The following is a 13504-nucleotide window of genomic DNA, read 5'->3' as shown; positions in this document are numbered from 1 at the left end:
CTGGCTCAGCAGCCTCCAAAACAGGAGAGGCTTACCTATCACACTTTTGGCAAAAGAAGCTCGTTTCAGGGTTGCCAGACCAAGGTCTCCAATCTTGACTGATCCAGTGGGGCCAGTAATGAAGATGTTGTCACATTTTAAGTCTCTATGAATGATGGGAGGAGTACGTGTGTGTAGAAATTGTAAGCCTTTCAGTATCTGACGGCACCAGCTTCGTAGTACTTTAATTTTCATCACTTTAAATCTTTTCAAATACCTAATGAAAAAAGTAACAATAGTTTAAATAGATTCTGCTAACAAACAGTAGATTTAACTATATCATTTGCTGTTTGGAAGAAAAGAAAGAGTAATTAATGATGTATAAATTTAAATTTCTGTTTTAAAATCTACCTGAGCATTTCACTACTTCAGAGGAGCTAAAGATGATTCCCCTCTAAAAAACCCATCCCCTCTTTTCTAGCCAGCAGACTATAATGACAAAACAAAAATGTGAAAGCTTGGTGTACATAGCTGATAACACCTCTGCATACAAAATCATTCCACAGTAATTAAACAGCTGGATTGCTAAATTCCAAGGCACTGCTTCAATGACAAATAATTCAAGGCTCATTAATTACAGTTCTTTACCTATTTAACTTCTCAAACACTTACAACCTCTACCTTGATTAATTACAAGTGGGTGGGAAGGTGGGTCACTAGATCCAAAACGTTAATAACCAACAAAGTACAGAGCTGCAGAAAACTGCAAGAGCTTTGAAATCAGTCCCTTGTTTACAAGAGTAGTCAAGCACTCTGTTTCCACATTACATTTTAAATCTGTTTCAAATTTACCTGTGGAGTTAGCAACATAATTAGAAATTCTTAGAGATCCCCTCCTGCGTGCAGGACAGGGTTTGATCACCTGAATCCAACTGGTACTACTCATTACCTCAAAACTATGGACAGGTAGAGACAGGGCAGAGAAATCTTTAAAAAGGCTCTGTCAAATAACTGAGGTGGAAGAGTTTATACATAAGTCTGTATCCTTTTGCAGATAGAATACAATCCAACCTTAACTTCTCATATAAGAAGAGTCAAATTCCATACCAAAAATATTTTTCAATGAGCATGACCTAAGACTAAGATGTTATTCTGTCACTTAACTTCAGCAGATTAGAGATGCCACAAGGTGAATAACCTCTGACAGTTTTCAAGTGCTTTCCAGCAGGGTTTTCTCTCAACCTCTAGTTGGGTAACATAGTTTGAAGAGCTGTCTTGTTCCTTCTGAAAAAGTACAGGCCAGACTACATGTAGAGAAAGGACCTAGCACACTCTGTAGAGCAAGGACTACATTGTTGTTCGGGCAATGCTACTCAGTGAGAGTCTCAGATAAAGATCAGTTTCACACTACAGAAAGACTGCTAGTAAATTCTGTGACCAGCATGGAGTCTAGCCACTGCAATCTTAAAACTAAAAGCAAGTTGTGTTCAATTATTCCATGGCAGTGGTCAGTCTCTTCTCTGCAGATTCACTTAATTAGGAGATACAGTCCTGATGAAATCACTTCAATCAGCTCCAACACAGAAATGCAGTGTATTTATCCCTTTCAGTTTAATTTCTCCAGTTCAAAACAAGATCTGGAAAATCAAGTTGCTATGATGCAATGATCCTGATATGAAAATAACTCTGTAAAAGCAATTGAGTCAGTTCCAGAGGAAATCGGGTGTCAGAATGTCAAGGAAGGCAGGGAAAAAGCCAAGCCAAGGAAGGAGATAAACTGAAGGAGGTTCTGAATCACATCAGCTACCACTTGAATTCTTGCTATTGACACAACCCTCACTCATCTCTCTTGAGCCTGTTCCAAAGATCACATGGTAGGGGCACTTCAGTTCAGCATCTGGAACCCCTAATTGCATTCTTGGTTACAAATATGCTAGTCCACTGCCAGCTTTTCACTGTTAAAGGACCTGGATCCAACCATCACCCAACACTGTGCAGTGTGCCTGCCATTGTTCCATAATACTAACCTGAATTAACTCACATGTCACTTCATGCAGAAAACAATTTAAAATGGAAGCACATACAAATACACAAAAATAGACAAGCCTAATAGCCAGTACGTTTTCACTTTTCCTACTATCATAGAATAACTTGAGCTTGAAGAGACCTCAGGAGGCTCCCAGTCTAAGTTTCTGTAATTACAATTACATAGAGCTCAAGGAGCTATAGGAATCCTTATTAAACTAAAACATGAGAAAATTTCCTTTAAGATACCATCACACTTGTATTCTGTTCACTTTTTTCATCAAGTGACAAGAATGTCTATGTCCCAAGTACCAAAAGAAGAAAGTCATCACTTTTATCAAATGCAGGTAAGGTAAACATATTGAAAAAAGATATGGAAGTAACAGTCAAATATATGCAAACACAAGTGTACAGTGTAAATCTAGGAAAATGCCACAAGCACATGAAGTACTCAATTAAGGCACACCTGAAATCTCCCATACATTTCACCTGTCAAGCCTCAAGCAAAGTGGACTAGAATAAACTAAATCACAGCTATAACACCAGCTATACAAGAGTAGAGAAAAACCCTAGCCAGAACTCTACAGTTTAAAGCATGTTCAATTAAAGAGCCTATTATTTTTTTTCCAGATTAAATAAAAAGACTTTCTTATTTCAAGATACAAAATAATCCCACAGACAGAAAAACTGGGGTATCTCTTCCTACCAACACCCTACTTTATAATTGTCTATTATTACTTCATCATCTTGCTTATGACACCACATAAGCCAATCCAAATATTAAAATCTGTGAGAGGGATAAAGGAGTAAAAAAGGGAGAAAAATAAATTTAGCACTACACATTCAGCAGAAAATTAGGTAAACTTTATTTAAAGGCATCAGTACAGAGGTGCAAAACCATTAACTTATTACTTGTCTGAAAACAGCACATTAAGTAGCAGATCTATTATTTTACCTGAAATACCTTAAGCAACCTGAGAAAGGTCTCCACTGAACATATGCCTGAAGAATGTTGTCGTATGCTTAGCCATCCAATACTATTTCTAGAGACAAACACTTCCCTGTAACTGCAGCCCAGACTCCAGAGAGCCATTTTTCCTCTTAAGAATGTCCATTTGTAGCTCTCAATAAGCACAGTAAAAAACACAAGACATTCACAGGCTATTTCAGCCAAAGAGAAGGCAAACTGTTTCCAGCTCTTGCAGCCTCCTTACACATGTAGGGTGTGAATGCCTCTCCAAGAGTGAAACGAGCACTGAACAAAGTGAGGGATGCAGAGCCCCTTTATTGGGGAGCTGGCAGCTTTACTCCCAGCAGAGGGATGGTGGCTGGCACTCGGGACATGCTCCCAGAGAGGAGCAGAGCCCCTTTATTGGGGAGCTGGCAGCTTTACTCCCAGCAGAGGGATGGTGGCTGGCACTCGGGACACGCTCCCAGAGAGGAGCAGAACCCCCTCACTGCAGAGCTGGCAGCTTTACTCCCAGCAGAGGGATGGTGGCTGGCACTCGGGACATGCTCCCAGAGAGGAGCAGAACCCCTTCATTGAAGAGCTGGCAGCTTTACTCCCAGCAGAGGGATGGTGGCTGGCACTCGGGACATGCTCCCAGAGAGGAGCAGAGCCCCTTTATTGGGGAGCTGGCAGCTTTACTCCCAGCAGAGGGATGGTGGCAGGCACCTGGGACATGCTCCCTCTGGGGCAGAGAGCAGAGCCCCCACGAGCCCCTCACGCCACTGGAATCCCTCACAGCAGCTGCAGCTCCAGCACTCGCCTAACTCAGCCTTCAGCACACCATGAGGTGCACTCAGCTGCCTCACAGGTCCAAGCTACAGGATTTCTATCTGAAGCTTCAGCAAGTTGCAGATAAACCAATAGGTGGTGAATTTTTTTTCTTTTTACATGTTATTTGTATTGTGGTAACACTCAAAACCTCCCAAAAGAGGTGAATTCATCTGAGCTTTGAACTTGACGAACTAGCTCATCCTCAATGAAAGTAGCTGGAGAAAAAAAACCAAACAAATACTGAGAAGTGAAAACTAAGTATTGCCTCTCTCAGCTCTTAAAATTCAAAAGTCTTGTGCATGTGCTTACTGGGACATCACAAGTAAGAACTGACAAGCCTGCTAACTTAAAATATGTTCTACCACACCCTGCAATGCTAGTAATGCTCCTCTTAAACAAGAATGCTCCTACAGTAGGTTATCCTTCAACAGAAGGGCTCTGTTCTCATCTATTCTAAATATCACCTACTTCTAGTGCTCTAGTATTGTGCTAATGAAACTGAAACCCTGCCTTGTCTTAATTTACTTACGTTTTTAATGTTCCAGACGTCATGAGTTCCGTCACAAGAACAATACACTTTTTTCCTTTGACTGTAGACTCCCAGGAATCATAGAACCTGACAATATTGGGATGCTGAAGCCCTTTCAGCATCCCAGCTTCCTCTTTAAATCTTTGTCGCTCTGACTTGGACAGCTTCCGATCCTAATGAAAAAGAAAAGGTGCATCAGAAAGTTTTATTTTCTTATTGAGAGGCAGCAACTTGAAAACAGTTAGGTACACACAAGAATGACATGTCTTAAACACCATTTGGTTTGCAATTACCTTTAAATATTCTGTTTTGAACACATTCTATTACAGTCTTTTTATAATATGTTGCTCTTTATAATTCTATTGCTCTCAGGGTTAAGAACTGCATGTCTGTAGATTAACTCCTCTTTCTGCTTTCTCCTGCTTTACTACTTTAATAAATTTAGCTGTTGCCTGACTGCGGGAGGAAAGGGGATATAATGTCTTCAACACTTCAGTGTCTGAGAATGAAATCAGATAATTTAAAGCATGTCCCTCTCATGTTGTACATAACAATAACTTTTCATTATTCCTAGATGTCTGTCCAGACCACTGGTTAACAGATGGAGGATTAGCCACCCATAGAGGGGGTTAAGCATCAAACCTCTGTTAAGATACAGTATGTTCCTGTAGTTGTAGACCATCAAGTGAATGAATTGGATTTTCTCTGATTAAATGCAGAACCTCATGATTGAGCAAGTTTCCTGAAATCTCATGTCAACAAAACCAAAAAATGTAACTCCCAGGAGAGACAGAAAGCAATATTTTGGCCAGAAGCAGAACACAAAACAGCCTTCCTGGACAACAGTGTTGTGTTGCAGCTGGCTGTCAGCTATTACCTGAATGAGAAGCACATCTCAAAGAGAAGGCATCTCCTTATGCCATACAATGTTCTCAGTTACCAAGGCACAACCAATGCACTGCTCACACCAGTCTGACTGACTGGCACAAACTGAGTCCATATGCAGCTTGCATTTAAAAAACATAAAATATTTCAGGATATACTTATAGCCAAGAATTTCAGAAACATTGTTTCTAAGTTATTTAGCAATAACCAAAGACCTATTTGTCAGATCTGAGTAAAAATTTCAAGTCACTTGATTTCACATTGTCTTTTCCATTAAAAGGAGGCAGTAAAACCATGCAGGATTTACTTATACTCCCATTGTGCTCCAGACTGCAATTCCTCTTCCTTTGTTTACAGGTCATGTGTTTTCTCAATATAACTCAGCCATGTAATATCTAAACCATCCTACATTTACTAAGACCATCAACGTTTTCTAAAAGGTTCACAGAGTATTTTCAGGCAAGGGCAAACTTCTTTTTCAGATGAAGCTCAAATTTTCAGAAGTATTCCATTTCCCTGGGTAAAAGTCTGAAAACAGGTTTGAAATCACCTCAGGGATCAGTTTCCTATTGGTGTCTAGGATGTCACTCACCTTCACAATTCTAAGGAAAATGCAAAATCCTTATGTATGACCAATTTAATCTACAGACATCAAAAAGCATTCAATCCTACAACTACTTCACTCTGTAGAAATCAGCATTACCACCTCTTCCCATTCTTTCATAAGTGTATTTGCACAGGTTTCAATATAACATTTGAAGAAACACTCCACCAACAGTTGAGCATTTATGTCTGTTTAGGAGTTTTTATATGTAATTAGTACTCTTATTTGAGCCATCTTACCCCTCTAATAGCTTTCCTTTCAGTATAATGAACAAGGCAGCAAGTTCTGTTTCAAACCTCAATCTCAACAGCTTCAAACTGCTGAGACAGAAAAGCAGTGAGCTGCAAGAGGTACAGCTGACCATACACACATGCACCAAGGCTTCAAACAACACAATCACAATATCATCCTTCTTACAGGAAAATAAAGCAGTATTCTCAGCCTCTGCTCTTGACCCTTATAATTCACTTTTTTAAGCCATCGTACTTAGATGTAAATTCAACTGTTATATATGGTCATGATACAAAAAAGGCTGTAATAATTACTTTTCTATCACTTTTAAATAGTCAGTATGAAAACCTGCATTAATTTTGTCCAAACCCAAAATTTCTGATACACATTTGGATTATATGTCCTTTATTGTGTGCATACTAACAAGTTATCTACTACAAACACTGTTAACCAGTTTTAGATCTACACTTAACCTCAAGTCAAGTGTATTTAATTTCATTCTCATTTTAACCCACATAACCCAACCTCCCTTAAGGTCTTTATTCAGTTTTCCCTGCCCCTGTACTACTGCCCCCAAATAGAAACTAACAAGCACTAATCACTCTTATTAATGAACAGAGTCCTAAGAGGCACTCACTTTTGGACTTATTTCTCTCTCTGGTCACATCCATGCAGCATCATGTTCCTGCAAACACAGCTGTGACGTCCAGCACAGACACTCAACACTTCAGGGCTGGCATTAAAAACCCACCAAGACCAGGCAATAGACTAAGTAAAACAACACTGCTTTGAAAGTCACAGTGCCCCAGTGATCTGGGACAAGTCTGGACAAAGCACAGGCCAAAAACTTTCACCCAGGAACACAGCTATGTTTTTGCAACCAAGGAAACCCTGCACCCTTCAGTACACAACTGCAGCAGCAAAAGGGAACATTAAACAGAGCTGGGAGAAAAAGACAGAGAGGCCACTTGTTTCCTAAGCCCAGCAGTGCATACTACCTTTTTCTACCCTCATTTCCTTGGACACGCAGCCCACACCCTCATCTGTAGCAGGTTTTTATATTCTTCTCCTAAAGGAGCACTAATGCTAGGTTACAGAAGATGCCAATATACTCTAAAAGAACCCACAACCCTAACATTCAGGAAAATACTGGGTCTCCTGTACAATTTTACAACGAAATCTATATACACGATGACTGGTTTTAGCTGTACAAATTACATTCTAATGCAGCTTGCAAACAGTTGGCCTGCAGGCCCAACATACAATTTAAAATGACGAGTCTATTTTCAAAACCTGAGTAATTAAAAACATTAGACAGCAAGATCTCTCAGGTTGCATAGACACAGACTAGAATACAGCCTATCCCAAATGCATGTTGGCATCCTTTGAGCAGTTAGTATGGGCAAAAGTGACAACTTCACCTCATGCTTGTTCTTGTACAAAAACGCAACTTAAGCAGCTGCAGCTACTAAAATACTGAAATAAGCAAGGAAAATAGAGCACTGTGTGTAATTTGGGAGACTGAGATGTTACCAGCCATGTTAGGTATAAATAGTTCAGGAAAAGCAGAGGAATGAGAGTATCTTGGCATCACAAGGAACCCAGAAAGTAGCTGTACAGCATAGCTGTGGCAGAGACAAAGAAGCCATCTTCACTTAGTGAGAATTTAAGGGAGTTTTGCAAGACTTTGGGAAGGGAACAGTTTCCACCATCCTCAGTTATAACTGCATACTCCCAAAGACTCAAGCCCAGATGTGTCTTCCCAACAGGGCAGCTACTGGGGGCAGTACTCAGAATCCATCATGGCATCTGAGCAGAAGTCTGCAAAATTGCAGGACCCTCAGCTGTATCTCCACTTCTAAAGATGTAATGAAATCTGTGGCCTCTCACTGAAAATATGCCCTCCTTTTGCTTAAATTATTCTAAGTGTGAATCAGATAAGCAGATTTATCCCCTGCAGCCTTTTTCCTGTAACTCACAGTCTAAAAACATGTGCGTAGATGGATCATTTCCACACCTATTTGTTGTTTTCATTTGAAAGTAGAAATATAGGTTTCACAGCTTAACATTCCAGTTTCACCAAGCACTAGATCAGTTAAACAATTTTAGTGTTTTTGTTGATTTTTAATTTTTTTTTAAATCAAACAGCCAAAAACTAAAAGTAGAAAGACTCACATGTAGTTTTTCATAAGCCTAGGAAACTTAAACAATTTCACAAAGAAGCCAGCACTTTAACAACAGTTAGTAACATACAGCTTGATATCCTATCCTTCAAAGACCAAATCATTTTGGAATTCACACTAATAAAATTTAAAAATGGACATACTCTCTCCTTTCTTGGTCTTTTTTTACCATAAGCAGCCTTAGGCAAACCACACAAAGTCCTAAATCTAGAAGTTAGCAAATTACATTCTTGTAGTAGCTCAGCTGGCACATGTTGAGCAGATATAGCCCAAATATTTTTAAAAATATACAAAGCTATCAAACTATAGGAGAGCTTGCTTCCTAAAATGGATTTAACTACCTTATAAAATGGACAGCATTGTTCTTCCTAAACTGATAGCTTCCCTGGAGGACCTAAGTGTCACATCCCAATCACTGGGCTGCCCTTGAACAAACTGAAACAGATGCATCAAGCCTACTCTGTTCATTTCATTCATTCCTTTCCACCTACATTAAATTGTTTTGACAAGCCAGGACACACAGCAAGGCGTCCCAGCACGTGATTTGTGGTTCTGCAGTGCCAGGGGCCTGAAAGGAGACGAGCAGCAAATGAAACGATTGTTCAGAGCGATTCAATAAGCTTTTTCTTGGCTGTTTCCACTTATCCAGGTCCTTCCCATCAGATTTGTTTTGGTCTGGAAAGAGCTAGCAGAGGTGTTTACATTTTTCAATGTAAAACAAGGATCTTGAGCATTCATGATAAACCAGGTACATGTTTATTCTTCCACTAATTTCCTTAATGTACAGCAGCATGCATTACATGCAGCATTGTTACTACCCTCTTTCTACCCCTGTACCTACATGCCTTATATAAATAAAAAACAAACCAACCCTGAACAACTCCCTTTCCCCCCTAAGAACAATTCTTGTACCAAGCCACAATAAGCAAAGCTCATTAGCAAAAAATGCCTATAGTCCTCTGCTGATTTGTTTCAGCCAAACTTACTATCTATTCAGCATCCTTAATAAGGAAAAAAAATACACTTCTGGCACCTAAATTCATCTTAAATTTCAAATGGGAGACTCACATAGTCACTGAGCCTACTGAGTAATTTCCCATGTGTTTTCCTTTCTGTCTGTCCACAGACAGAGTTCTGAGTTCTGTCCTGTTCACATCAGGACAAAAAATCACACATCTGCAGAACACATCCCAGTGCCCAGAGCAGTCCCAGTGCCCAGTCCAGACAGCAGAGGCAGCAGGGGAGCCTCCTCACCAAGGCACTGCACTCTGCTCACATTGCTAGAATCTCTTCAGCCAGCCCAAGCTCAAGCAAGACTCCAACTATTTTTACTGACTGACACCAAAAGGCCAAGCTGAAGTCTGGGACAATTCAGCTGGCATTAAACAGACACAGTTTTGCATTGGTGGCACAGTGCACCTCACCCTCAAACACATACTACAGGATACCAAGCAAATGCCCACCAAGAGAAATACATGAAAGGAACTACACCTGCCAACTCCAAGGTGATTTTCACTTCCTTAACATCACAGACAATTTACATCACTAAAGTGCTGGAGAACCTTCATGCACAGTGGAACAAACCAGACTCAGAAAACTTCCCATGATCTCCATCTACAAATAAGCAGACTCATAAGCGAACTTGAAACTGTTTGGGTTTTGGGGGGTTTTTTTTCAAAAAAAACTAAACCTCTGTGGATGAGCTGCTACACAATTTAGTGCTCTTCCATCTTCCACAATATTAGGAAGATAAGCAGTAAAGAGGAAACAGAAAGACTGGACACTTCATGTACTGCACACAGGTTTTACTAGCTTTCTGCATATCACACCACTAGACACAGAAATGACACACAGCTATAGTGCAGGGACAGTTAGTGGGTTGTTTTGCAGGGAGGATTAACTAGACTACAGCAACAGTACGTAGTTTTCATCCAGACATGCAGCAGAAAAATTAGTAGCAATGAACTGTCTTCAAGTGATGTGATCTGTAAATGTACAGCCATGAGAGACTTCAAAGTGCTGTTGAATTATAGATCACCTTGCTTGTGATTCAGGCTAATTATCTATCTCTGCTGAGGTTACACTGAGCAGCATTTTGTCAGGCATTCAAATGTCTGAAAATCTGAGTGAAGACACTGCAGCTCCCAGCCTATTATTTGGAGGAAGAAGTAGCATACAGAACAGACAAATGTTCTTCTGTGTGCATTTCTGCAGCATATGAGAAAGGCTTTGCAAGCCTTTAAGCAAGGTTAATGAGGGGTCATCAGAGGAGAAGCTAGCAAGACTGTGTTCTGATATTCAGCACTGTTAATGGAACTGAGGCTTTGTGGGCTGCAGTGTTCTCATCCCGAAAAAATCTAGCAGTTAAGAGGAAAAAAGAGCACAGTAACCATTGAGCTAGATTAACAAAATATCAACAAAGAGTCCACTGAGCTTAAAAATCACCCAGCATTACACAGTTGGTGCCTAGAAATGGAAGTCTCAGTGCACAAGCACTGCATCTACATTTCTGCATCAACACATAAACCATTTAATACTTTCCAGCATTAAAGACTAGGTAGAAAGATAAAAGGGAAGGGAAAGTGACTGTTCAAAATGCATCCCTGAACAGCAACAGACAAAAAAACTGATCAAAGACCTGCACAGATCCTTCCATCACTCTACTTTCTACAAACCACTGAACACAAAAAACTGATTAAACAGAGCTGAACAGCTGCTGTTCCAAAAGTACATATCCAGGCTAAAAAACACCAGCTCCCCCAGCCACTCCTCATCAGGCTTGTGCTCTGGACTCGCTTTCCTGCTCACCTTAGTTTAAAGATAGAAGACAAAGCTTCTGACAGGTAGCAAAACCCTATGCAAGGCCAAGTTAATGCCTACTGAAAGAATTATTTCACCTTGCTCCTTTTCAAGTCTCCACAAGAAGAATCAGTTTTATATAAACTACAGGCAATCTTCATGGAACATGCAAATAACGTGAAGAAATATAACACTAAAGTATAAAATACATATCTAGCACAAATGAAAAGAACAGGCATGAAACAGTTACATGTTTTAAGGTTCCTGATTAAAGGTAAATATTTGCTGTAGGTTTCCTCTTACATAAGGTATTAAAAATGCTTTAAGTTCCAGGAAAGTATACAAGCAGTCAACCTGAGTGAAACACTGAGGGATTATTCCCACTGCTTGTCAGTTTCCTGGTAAAAAGCACCTGTATTCTAAATTTTTCATCACTGGTTATGTGGAAGGCAAAGGAAAATGGGTAATTGATTTGATAATTCTCTTCTGTGCTTTAATTTCTGGTATTTCAATGCACTACAATAGTAACTAAATAGAAAATTCATTGGAAGATGAAGTCATTTGTTAAAAACACAAAAATACAAGTGCTTCTTGTCCTTTCCTTTAGAATTGTTGCAGTTAAATGATACAGCAAATGTACACAACTTTATTTATGCTGCTCAAATACTAGAAATTAAGAAACAAATTATACATAACCTGACAGATAACTGATGGTAGGAGGAGGGAAAGGAGGGAAATGAAACTCTTAAGTGATCAAACAATAGGAGGACAGAAGTCTTCATCAGTCACCATTTAGTCTGAGTAAGTCAATTATACATATCCTGAAAGAACTTGTACTTCATCTTTGTCTCAAGGCTGAAGGGGAAATACCTGCAAACTACAGCCCACATATGTGACCAAAAGATTCCAGCACCACTCCCCATTTTATCCTGTGATTGTCTCTGTTTTGATGAAGCTGTGACTCACCACCACAGGGCAAGGGGGCAGAACACCAAGAATTCTGTTCCTCTGTGCTCACTTTCCTGCTTTTACATTTGCAGCAGCCCCTGTGCCACCAGCAGCAGTAGCAGCATCTAAGACACCTGGTGGCAGTAATGTCATGGACTTCTAACCTGTGCTTGAAGAGACATCCTCAGAGTGAGTCTCCTGGGAACAGAAAAGGTATCAGAACTGATGGCTCTGCCTGCTTGCACCAAGTTCTGGCATCGTTGCAAATACAATCTCCATCACAACCACAACAGCAGAAAAACACCAACAGTAGATGAGAATGTTTCTTCTTTATATAAGGTCACCAGTCTTGCAAGTACGCTTCCCAATAACAAAGTTTATCTTTTGTTACAGTAGCAGTGTGGGAATTTTTATTTTCAGCAATGCCAAGGGTGACCACACTGCTGGAATATTGCACTTGGATACCATTTGCAATATTATTTGGAAGGCTCATGGCCAGTGCTCACCAGAGACAGAGAGGTGCAAACACACAGCTTCCAAAAATTCAGCCAGGGTAGATTTTTAGGTTAAAAATTTTAAGAAGCATTCATAATTTGTACAAACAGTTTCTATTGGATGCTTGCTTTCCAGAGCTGGGTTATGTGTGACTATACACATTAATACACATCTGTACTACTCCTCTCCCCAGTCTCTCACATCAGCAGCATCATCCTTAGGCAAAGCAAGTTGGCTGAACTCAAACTTGAGCCAAATACCCCTTCCAAAGAAAACAATGACTGAGCTGTACATCATCTAATCAGATTACATTAAATACCATACTCATACTTCACCAAATATTTTCCTTTGCTTTCCAAAAAATCAGAAAGTAAAAAAATTTAAACAGTAGATATGAAACCTAAAGCTTAGACATGACCTCTTCTGGAATGTTCCAGGTCCTCAAGAATCTGGACTAAGAATGGCAAACAACTGTTTAGGCTTCAGTCCTTTCTATTCTAGGGTTGCTCTAGGCAGCATTTGTGTTTCCTTACGTAGAAGACTTGGGGGGGGGGGGAAAGATAGTGAAAATATTTATTTAATTTATCCATCCTGAGAGGCTGAACATTAAGGGACAGTAATCAAAATGCTGGGCTATACAAAAATAATCAGTAAAAGAACAGAGAGCCCATCTATTTATTTTCACTTGTAAATTGTTATTTGATCCATGGAAGACAAATGGATAAGTTTGCTTTCTGATAGCAGTTCTCAACAAGGCTTATGTTTATTACATACAGCTTATTAGAGAATTGAAGTGTTAGCTGAACTGAATCCTTGATGAGCTATTAACCAGCTGGACCATCATGTCACTTGGCTCAGATGCCTCATTAAAAGTTTCCAAGTGCGTGTCAGCTCACATTTTGCACTGAATTGATGGTTTTGTCAGTGAGAGGTAAGGCACATCCAATCACCTCAGTTTTATTTTACTGTGAAAACACAGTTCTCCACTCAGGGGTGACAATACTTCAGGAAAAAAAAAGCCTTCTACATAATTCATTCTGGTGACC

At 39.8% G+C, this 13504-nt stretch overlaps 1 protein-coding gene across 10 annotated transcripts in view; it reads right to left on the bottom strand.

The window, feature by feature from the left end:
- The window catches only part of WNK1 (WNK lysine deficient protein kinase 1), a 97508-nt gene that overhangs the window by 60987 nt on the left and 23017 nt on the right, over positions 1 to 13504 (bottom strand). For all 10 annotated transcript variants that reach the window (XM_041398640.1, XM_041398642.1, XM_041398641.1 and 7 more), the window contains exons 2-3: positions 4314 to 4486; positions 36 to 256 (exon numbers count right to left, since the gene is read on the bottom strand). In XM_041398640.1, the coding sequence (XP_041254574.1) occupies positions 36 to 256; positions 4314 to 4486 (394 nt within the window). The remainder of the gene's footprint in view (positions 1 to 35; positions 257 to 4313; positions 4487 to 13504) is intronic.

The sequence above is a fragment of the Onychostruthus taczanowskii genome, unplaced genomic scaffold (assembly GCF_017590055.1).
Source record: "Onychostruthus taczanowskii isolate IOZ18803 unplaced genomic scaffold, ASM1759005v1 scaffold15, whole genome shotgun sequence".
Lineage (NCBI taxonomy): Eukaryota > Metazoa > Chordata > Aves > Passeriformes > Passeridae > Onychostruthus > Onychostruthus taczanowskii.
Note: the sequence above shows the minus strand (reverse complement) of the source record. Positions and strands in the feature narration are given on the sequence as shown.